Raw genomic sequence first — 10,403 nt, forward strand, 5'->3', positions numbered from 1 at the left:
CAATCAATCAATAGACAAACATTTATTAAGAGCCTACTAGGTGCCCGCACTGTGCTAAGTGCTAGGGATACAAAAAGAGGCAAAAGACAGCACCTGCCCTTGAGGAGCTTACAATCTAATAAGGGAATAAGTGTAATGACTCTTCTATATCACATCCCTTCAAGTATTTGAAGACAATGATCATGTCTTTTCTTTTCCAGGCTTTATACCTTCCACTATCTGATTCTTTAACTGACCTTTGTTAAAGTAGGAGGGATCTTTACAATTAAGACCTCATGCAGTCACCAAAAAAAATTTATCTGGAACATTGTTCAGTGAGCGCGATGACTGGAGAATCAGAGTTTCCAGGGTAACTCTTTGATTTTAGGGGATTAAGATTAATAAGGAGATTTTAGGGGAAATGATCCTCCACTCTCATTTCTCCATCTATATCTTGCCATTGCAAAGGCATTTAGAAAGCTTTGTTGCTGTTATTTTTAATTATTTTATTTTTTATTAAATGTATTTAAATTATTTTCATGTGGTCATGGTCAAAGTGTATGTTGTTTAAATTCCACTTTCTTTCCCACACATCACTTTACATATGTTTTCACACGGTTTATGTTTCAGAGTCATGGAATTTCAAAGTTAGATGGGATCTTTTTTTTGTTTGTTTGTTTGTTTTTGGTGAGGCAATTGGCATTAAGTGACTTGCCCAGAGTCACACACAGCTAGTGAGTGTAAAGTGTCTGAAGCCAGATTTGAACTCAGGTTCTCCTGACTCCAGGGCCAGTGCTCTATCCACTTCACCACCTAGCTTCCCCCTAGAAAGGATCTTAAAGGCCATATAGTTGATCTTGATTTGTTTGTGATATAAAAATGTTCCATTACTTTGCTACGCCAAAATTGATCAAGCCATTCTCCAATCAATGGATATGTTGATTATTTCCAGTTTTTCAGTATTCTTAATAAAATTTTTATAATTTTTTTGTTTACAATTTTTTTCATATAGGTTACTTTTTGTTATATTCCCTTAATGAGCTCCATGAGGGCAAGAGTCCATGTGTTCCTTAATGATGATTAGATATCTTTATATCTTTTCTACTACAAAGACATTGAGCTCTGAACATGGGGCTCGATAATGATGAATGAATGAGAATGAATGTATGATTGAATGACAGTGAAGGAGTAAATGAATGAGAGACTGAATGAGTAAATGAGTGAGCGAGTAAACCACAGAATTTAGTATTACTTGGCTATGTTCCATCTTGTATTGTCATGTGTTTCACAGATGTGTTGATTCCCCAACTAGACTGTGAGCATCAAAGGACAGTTATAGTACTTTCTTTGCCTGTCAAGTCTTGAACGTAAAGTCTAGTCCAGGCCTGGGCAAATGGGAGGTAAGCAAAGTTTTACTGATGGCTGAAATAAAAATAAACACTTGGTAGCACACACAGGAGGTTGTAAACAAAAGTCGAGTTTTATTTTATTTATTTATTTCATTCTATTAGTATTGGAACCTGCATCTCCCATGGTGTAGTGGGGCTGGCTTGGTGATGGCATGGAGAGATAGGACTAAAGGGAGGGGCCCCATGGCTCCCTGCCCCTGATTCTCCTATCCTAAGAATCAGGTTTCTCAGCCCATATTGGCAGTCCCAGATGCAAAGGTGAGTTAGTTCAGGAACAGAAACGGAACTCATTGGCTAGCTCTTCGGCTGGCCCTGACGCTTATGAAGACTTCAAGTATTTCTCAGGGGGATGGAAAGTCAATGGGGCTCAGGGAAAAGGAAGTCAAAGGTGTCCACAATGAACATACCAGGGTCTTAAACAAGGGGATAACTACTCTGAAACTCTACCTCATTCCTCTACTCCCCAAACCTAATTTTTCAAAAATCTGAGAGTATGGATGACCTGGGAAACCACCTGGACCTCAAAATTATTGGTCTGGCAGCTGAGAAATCAGGTTGTAGTGCCAGGAAACCTAGGATGGGAGACCTAGATGCTAGGTCAAGTCACTTTCCTCTCTGGGCCTCAGTGTCTGCCTCAATAAAATGGTTGATCCCTAAGGTCCCCTCCAGCTCTGACATTGTGTTATTTGCTCTTACATTCTTTCCAGTTTGCCATGCTAATGAAGAAGCAAGAGAGAGGACAGGGTCTAGTGTCCTTGTCCAGTCTGGATGGTGTCCAGCATGGGGATGCTTGAAGTACCCCTAGGGTAAGAAAGAAGTAGAGTGGAGTCTGATATGGTCCTGCTTTTGGTCCTATGCTTCCCCATCCTGCCATACAGATAATACAAACAAGTGGATTGGCAACAGACTTCCCTTTCTCCAGTGGCTTGTCTCGTCTCAGGCTAATATCAGAACAAGTCAGCAGGGGCTAGAATAGGGAATAGGATAAGGTCAGACCAGGCTATTCCCAGTGAATCCAAAGTAGCTTCCCCCCTTCTTCCATCTTGGCCTCTCTGCCACCTCCTCCCACCAGATAATTTGCCCTTGAAGCAGAAGTTCTGAAGCAATGGGCAAAGAGTAGATGGGTCAGCTTGGGGTATTCTAGGCCACCTCGTGCCTAGGAGTGATGGGAAGGGTTAGGCCTCCACACAAGGAGTGTGTCCCTAGAGCCCACCTCCTTAGTCTTACTCAATGCCCACAGGCCTGACTTTGTGTCTCTCTGAGATGTGAACTTGGCCCTGGTCACTAGAAGGACCTAGGACTAGAAGGTCACTTTTCTGGGTATACGAGGAGAGAGGAGATGCCATGCTCAGAGAGTGGTACCCTAGGATAGCTCTAGGGAGGCAGAATTCTGGGTTGATTTTGATAATAATTAAGAGTTGTCCCCTACCGCCTATCAAACATGTCTCCTGTAAGCCAGGATCCTGCTTATTGAGTGTGTTCCTTTTTACTGGAACCTTCCTTCTTCCTTTCAACAGTATGATTGGCTAGGCATGAGGAAACATGGGATTTGGAGGTAATCTCAGCCCTTTCCCCATGGGAGGAGGAAGAACTCTGGCATCCCTAGAATCACCCTCTGAGCATCTCTGCACCAGGGACCCCCTGACATGATGCCAGTACTCCTCCAAATCCTCTTCTTACTCCTATTCTCAATCTTTCTCTCCCAAGACTGTCCATTCTCCCCTCCCACTGGGGAGGGAATATTTGCTTCCTACTTCCAAGACTCATAGAATATTCAAGCTGAAAAAAGACCTTGAATAGTGAATGTGGAATGTCAGCGCTGGAAGAAACCCTAATAATCATTCAGTTGAACTCTTCCATTTTATAGATGAAAAAACTGAGTCCAAAGATGGAAATGATTGGCCTATGATCACACAACCAGTCAGTGGAACAGCTGGCAACAACTTGAGCCCAGGTTCAGGGGAGCCCAGGCCAGTCCCCTCCACCCCTGCCACCCCTACCTCCTTCCACTTTCTGTTTCATCACCTTCCTCCATCCTTTGGAAACTCCGTTCCATCTCTTACACCCATAGTAACATAAGCACTTGTTCTTAACTAGTTGTCAACTAATCCCCACTAAGGCATTAGCTGGTAACGAATATGCAACTTATATGTATAAAGTGTCTTGCTTTCCAGAGGTATTTAGATTTCAGCAGTGGCTTCTGGAAGACTAGGGAGCTTTTAAACCTCAAAGGACTAAAATGATAATGGTGGACTTTCAGACACCGTGACAGGTAGTCAGAGGAAGTGTCCTTCAAATTATACTGTGCAGGCAAACCCCTCTCCTCTATCTATTGGTAGGGACAGCCTTGGGGAGAGGCTATTCTGAGTATTGCTTTGGCTTTATGTCACAGCCACATGGGCTCTGAATACAAAAAGAAATCTGTTGGAGTTACTACTGAAACTTCTTAGCTCCTGAGGGTCTCTAGAAGCCATGCTCTCATCACCATTTTAATTTCCTTCTCTTTGGCATAACTGTCTCCTCCCTCTCTCCCCCAGCTTGGACCCTGATACCTGCTGGGATCCCAGAGGAAGCAGGAGAGAGAATGAGGATGATACCAGGTAGGTCCTCATTATACTCAACAACTATTATCCCTTGGACCACAGTAGGGTTGGGAGTTGGTGAACCCCAGTGAATTTTGTTCTCCCCAAAGAGTGATGGCACTTGAGGTGTCTTGGTGCTTTGAGAAGGAACCAGGATGAGGATAAGGAAAGAACTTACCTCTTCCCAGGTAGGGGCCCTTTGTAATTCCTTCCTCAGGGCTTCCCATGCTTAGACAAACCTCTAACACATGCTAGTCAGGGCAAGAATTACCTTTGCACAATTAATGGGACCAGGGAGAGGCTGTTAAGACTGTACAAACACATGGTGATATGGTGAACAGGTAAGATCAATTATCAATTAGCTGCCCAATGGAAGGATGGCACCCAGAGTCCACAATCCCCACCACATAAATCAATCATGTGTATTTGACTTTGGGATACATTCTGTGGCTCTTTTCAGGGGGAAAGGGCAAAGGGAGGGATTCTTTATCTTTTTAGTTGCCTGGCTCAGGTAAAGATTGAAACGTCTGCCTTCCCTGATCACATGGCAACTAACAGCCAGGGAGAGACAGAACCAAGGCCAGAGAGATAATACCCTGCAGTATACTGCTGGCTTTGGGGATGATCTTCCACCCCAGCTCTTGGCACAAGGACCGTGTGATCACTGAATCCCAGGGCACTAAATGACTCTTTCCCCTTCACCCACAAAACAGAGGATCCCATGAGTTGAGCCAGACGGGACTTTAGACAGCTTCCAGTAGCAGAGTTGGAATCTAAACCCCAATCTCCTGCCTCCAAAGTTATTGTGCTTTTCATTACACCAGGGTGTCTCAGAGGCATCTTTCCCATTTCCAAACTCAGGCTCCCTCATTAATAGTCTTAGGGATCCAGCCAACCCAGTGGATTCTAACCCCCATGATTTCCCCCAGAGCACAAGCGACACGTAGAATCAGAGAAGGTTAGACCCAGAAGAGAGCTCAGAGGCCAGCCCTGTTTTCCATTGGATAGAGGAGGTCAAGTGTCTTTTTCACTAGATCATAATATCTGTTAAAGGGCTTCTGTTGCTATCTTTAGAAAAGGTACATCTTCTACAAGAAAATAATGATGATAATGGGTCATGAGCCTTAAATTTGAACTCCATTGCCTCACCTCAGATCCTCGATTTTTGGTATTCCCCAACTTCCCCACCCCCAAAGCCCAAAGAAGGGAAGGCAAGTTGAATTGCCAACCACGTGGTTTAAATCACAGTCACAGAAGGTTATGGCTAGTCCAACTCCCTCATTTTACAGAGATGGAAACTGAGGCTCAGATAAGGGAAATGATTTGCCCAAGGTCACACAGCTGGTAAGTAGGATAACCAGTATTCAAACCTAAATCTCTTGACTCCAAGATCAATTCTCTTTCCACAGCATGTTTCCTCCTTTCTCCTAAGTCTGTGCACTGATGTTCTTCTGGGTTATAAAACCAAGTCCCATCTTGGGGCTAAGTTTAAGGAGACTCTAGGGGAAGGATAGAGGTTGGGGGTTGTATGGAGGTTGGCTCTTGGCTCTCCCCTTCCCCCATCCAAAAGTCTTCATATCCACACGGATGCCTTGCCATCCTTGCTGCCAACACTGCTGCCTTTCTCTGAGTTGGATTTGGTTTTGGCCCCTTGCCGCCCTTGGGCACCATCGGCATGGTTCTGCTCCACAATTGTGCCCGCTGAGGCCGGGCTGTCAGTCCTTGAATGTGGTAGCCCTACCTGGGATGTGTAAGCAGGAAATCCGTTGCTCCTAACCCCATTGGCAGGGTCCTGGGTCTCAGCTCGATGGGTTCCTCGGAAGGCATCAAGATCTCCTGGTGGTAGGTTTTCCTCTGAGCCGGGGCCCTGAAGCTGCTGGAGCTCCTGCAGGGCCCCGTTGGCCAGGTTCTGCTCATGGGCTAGGAGTCCACCGGGCATGAGCCGCCCCGCTGCTGCCGCCCTCTCAGCCCGGACCACCAGGTTGTACTCAGGTGGGCAGGACATGTTGCGAGTATACGGGTAGCCATGGGGTAGCTGCCGGGGCAGGGGCGGGGGTGAAGGATAGCCGTCCGAACCCTGGTCCCGGCCCCCGACCCTGCGGCTCCTCACTGCATCCTGCAAGCTACCTAGACCCAGGTGGGCCATCTCACAGAGATTAAGGATAAGGCAGAGGCAGCTGACCACATACATCACCAGGAGGAAGACGGTCTTCTCTGTGGGCCGAGACACGAAGCAGTCAACCGTGTGAGGGCAGGGCTCCCGGCTACAGCGGAAGAATGGTTGCACCTCAAAGCCGTATAACAGGTACTGCCCAACCAGGAAGCAGATCTCAAAGGAGGCCCGAGCCAATAGCTGCAACACGTAGATCTTCATCAGACCCTCCTGCTGGATCCTTCGCCTCCCATCGTGCTTCTGGTTGGCAGGCCCGGCCTCCGGAGACCCCTTGCCCTTCTCTCCTGCCAGTGCTTCCTTCTCTTCTTCTTCCTGCTGCCGGTCCTCCCTGCTTCCATCCGCGCCCTCCTCTTCTTCTCCCACGCCACCCCCCAGGCCCATCATGGGCTCCTCCTCTCCGCCATTCGGGGTGTCTGCCCAGCCAGGGTGGGGCAGCGGCGGTGGCCTCCTCCTTGGCGGACGCCTGCGGGCCAGGCGGCCACCCTGACGCCCGCGCCTGGCCCGGCGCCTCTCCTCTTCGGATGCTCGGGCCAGCCGATGGATGGCATAGCCGAGGTACATGACGGAGGGCGTGGAGATGACAACGATCTGGAAGACCCAGAAGCGCACATGGGAGAGGGGGGCGAAGGCGTCGTAGCAGACGTTGTCACAGCCGGGCTGGCGCGTGTTGCAGGTGAATTTGCTCTGCTCGTCCGAGTAGATGGACTCGCCGCCCACCGCGGTCAGCACGATTCGGAAGACAATCAGCACCGTCAGCCAAACTTTGCCCACGAAGGTCGAGTGGTTGTGAATCTCCTCCAACAGCCTCGTCAGAAAGCTCCAGCTCATGTTTGTCATAAGGGCTGATCAGTCAGGACCTGTGGGACGGGAGATGGCGAAGGTAAGGCGTGAGAGCCAAGAATTAGAAAACCTGAGATTCGCAGAGCCTCAGAACTGGAAGGAGCCTTGGAAAGCATGTTGTCCACACTCCTACACAATGTGGAATGCCTTTCTGCAGTGCCTGACACAGAGCAGACGTTTAATTAATGTCTGTTACATTGAATAGACCTGAATAGAGTCCTGGCTTTCAAGCTGTGTAGCTGAACACGTCCACTCCACATGTCCCCTGCCCACGAGTCTCAGTTTCCCCATCTGTAGAATGGGGATAATAATACCTGCCCAATCTACTTTACAAGGTCATTGTGAGTGAAATGCTTTATAAACCTTAAAGTGCTCTAGAAATGTGATTTATTATAGCATGCCTTATAAATAGCATTCCAGCCTCTGCCTGCATACTTCTGGTGATGAGGCCCTCCTACCTCTGACACTCCCTGATTTGTTTTGAGATCCCTTCTGTCACACTTTTTTTTCAGTTCAGTCTACCTGGACAACTCCTTCTTCCATCCCAGCATCCCAGAGTCCTCCCTCTGTCTCTCAAATCTGTTAAAGGAGGGCAGTGATTCTAACCACCTTTTTCATTCCATCCTCCCTAAACTCCAGCCTTTGACTTCTACCTCATCCCTTGACCATCCCTTTTCCACGGTGACCCCCCTCCCTTCCCCAAACTCCAATTTCACCCCACCCTCAAGGTGTCTCCAAACCCCCTTCCCACATCCTTGCTCTACTTTTCCTCTCCTTCCAAACTTGAGAGGCCCCAGAGCATCAGGGATCTCTTTACATCCCCTTTGAACCCCTAGGTAGTCATGAATGTCCCCTGGGATGCTTATCCAAATGCTAGCTAGCTTCACCTTTTGGGAATGCTGGAAACTGGAACTGAGGAGGGGATTCTAGATCTTTCAGTCTTACTTTTTTTATTTTTTTGGCTAGGCAATGGGGTTAGGTGACTTGCCCAGGGTCACACAGCTAGTAAGTGTTATGTGGCTGAGGACGGATTTGAACTCAGGTCCTTCTGAATCCAGGGCTGGTGCTCTATTCTCTGTGCCACCTAGCTGCCCTGATCTTCCAGTCTTCTTGAGGGCCTAGGTAGGGAATTAAGGGTTACAAGGGTTAGAGAGGATCAAGGTAGAGGCTTAGGGGCTAGAGGCTGAAGAGTTAGAAGGAACACCTTTTCAAAACTTGAATTGTGAGTTGTTATCATCAGCGGATAGAAACATCAAACCCATGGCCCTGGGGAGGCTGAAGGTAAGGCTTCATGAGTTCTCTCTGCCAAAAGAATTTAGATAGCCTTCATCCTGGGCCTCATTTGCCCAGGACTCTCTTTCTGCCTCTGAGGATAGGGAGAGGAGGGACATGAGGGAGAACAGACCAAGGCATGACAGCCTGGTGGAGTCAAAAGAGCAATAGTTTGAAATTAGAGAATCTGGGTTCAAATACCGACTCTGCTATTCTGTGAACAGTAGCCAAGGCACTCCTTCTAACTGACCCTCAGTGTCCTCCTCACTAAAATGGAGTTGGGGGGCAGCTAGGTGATGCAGTGGATAGAGCACTGGCCCTGGAGTCAGGAGGACCTGAGTTCAAATCTGGCCTTAGACACTTGACATTTACTAGCTGTGTGACTCTGGGCAAGTCACTTAACCCCACTGCCTAGCAAAAAACAAAAAAACCAGACAAACTAAAATGGAGTTGGATCAGTATGACAAAAGATAGAAATAAAGATAATTTATTATATATTAATTATACATTAAATTATATATTATGTATAATTATAGATAATGTACATATATTAAATTAGATATAAATTACATATTATTATATATTAAAAGTCACTAAATATATATACTCTTTGACCCAGGTGTATCTCTACTAGGCATAAACTCTGAGGACAAAGACAAAGGGAAAGGAGGATGCCACATATAACAAAACATTTATAGCAGCACTTTTATAGTAGCAAAGAACTAGAAAAAGGAAAGGAAACAAGCATTAATTAATGCTTGTGTGTCCTGTGTGCCAGGCACTATGTTAAGGGCATTATAAATGTCATCTTTTTTGAGCCGCACAACAATTCTACTATTATTATCTCCAGTTGAGGAAACTGAGGCAGACAGAGGTTAATTGACTTGTTCAGGGTCACAGAACCAGTAAGTATCTGGGGCTGTATTTGAACTCAAGTCCTCCAAACTCTAGGCCTAGTGCCCTATCCACTGAGCCACCTTAGTGTCCATTGACTGGGGAATGGCTAAATCATTTGTGATATATGAATGCAATGGGGTATTATTGTGTCATAAGAAATGACAAATAGGAAGAGTTATTTGAACTGATGCAAAGAGAAGCAAGCAGAACCAAGATAACAATTTTCACAATGACCATAATAATGTAAAGGAAAATAATTCTGAAAGACTTCAGAACTCTAATCAATGCAGTGACCAGTCATGGCTTCAGAGGACTGAGGAGGCTAGGGGGTTCACTGTATGGAGTACTGGGCTGGGAGCCAAGAAGGCATGATTTCAAAGCTTGTTTTTGATACATATTACCTGCGTTACTCTCAGCAAGTCATTTGACCTCTTTCAGATTCAGTTTCCTTGTCTGAAATTTCCGGGGTTGGACCAGAGAGCCTCTAAGGTATGATCCTGTGGTGAAGCCTGCTTCCCACCTCTCAGTACAAAAAGGCAGTATACAGATGAGGAATAAGGCCATTATTTTCAGACATGACTGATTTGCTGATTTTTTGTTACTGTTGTTGTTTAACCCTCCTAACTCCTTACAAGGGAGAGGGAGGGAATGAGGGAGTCACTGGGAGAAGATAGTATGGTTTTTAAAAATCATTAAAGCGTTTTTTTAAAAATAAACAGAGAGTTGGGCTAGATGATCTCTAAGGAAACTCCTTCTAATTCTAAATCCTGTGTCCCCCTGGCCCTCCTGCCCTTCCCCCAGTCTTGAAGCCGGTCCAGCGCCACGAAGGTGTCTCCTATAGCACACCCACTCACTCTTTTTGGAAAGTTTCCTACCTCATCCTTGGCCCGGATCCCTGGCTCTCCCTTTAGAGAAAAAGGTTCCTAGAGAAGAGGCAAGGATCCTAGGAGATCTTTGCACTCAATGTGCGTGCATGTGTGTGAGTGAATAGAGGGAGCTGAGGGGCTGTCCTTCTCTCCCACGTCCCTCCAGCCGACTTCTTTGGCTTCATCAGAAATTCAGAGATGCGCGCAGGCTAACCCCGAAGAAGAATATACATATACAGAGAGACACAGACAAGGACGCCAAGTGACAGCCGAGACCCAAGCTTCCACCTAACTCAGAGAGACACAAACAGACGAACCCAGTTAGCCAATCACACACACACACACACACACACACACACACACACACACACACACACACACACAC

General features: G+C 46.6%; 1 protein-coding gene across 4 annotated transcripts in view; it reads right to left on the reverse strand.

The window, feature by feature from the left end:
• Nucleotides 1-1,394: 1,394 nt before the first annotated feature.
• The window catches only part of GJC2 (gap junction protein gamma 2), a 38,761-nt gene continuing 29,752 nt past the window's right edge, over nt 1,395-10,403 (reverse strand). For 3 of the 4 annotated variants that reach the window (XM_027842125.1, XM_027842127.1, XM_027842126.1), the window contains exon 2: nt 1,395-7,000. In XM_027842125.1, the coding sequence (XP_027697926.1) occupies nt 5,544-6,980 (1,437 nt within the window). In that variant the 5' untranslated portion in view covers nt 6,981-7,000 and the 3' untranslated portion in view covers nt 1,395-5,543. Of the gene's footprint in view, nt 7,001-10,027; nt 10,100-10,403 lie in introns of those variants that run through there. The other variant, XM_027842128.1, reaches the window with a different exon arrangement.

Source organism: Vombatus ursinus, unplaced genomic scaffold (genome assembly GCF_900497805.2).
Source record: "Vombatus ursinus unplaced genomic scaffold, bare-nosed wombat genome assembly UNPS02014867.1, whole genome shotgun sequence".
Classification (NCBI taxonomy): Eukaryota; Metazoa; Chordata; class Mammalia; order Diprotodontia; family Vombatidae; genus Vombatus; species Vombatus ursinus.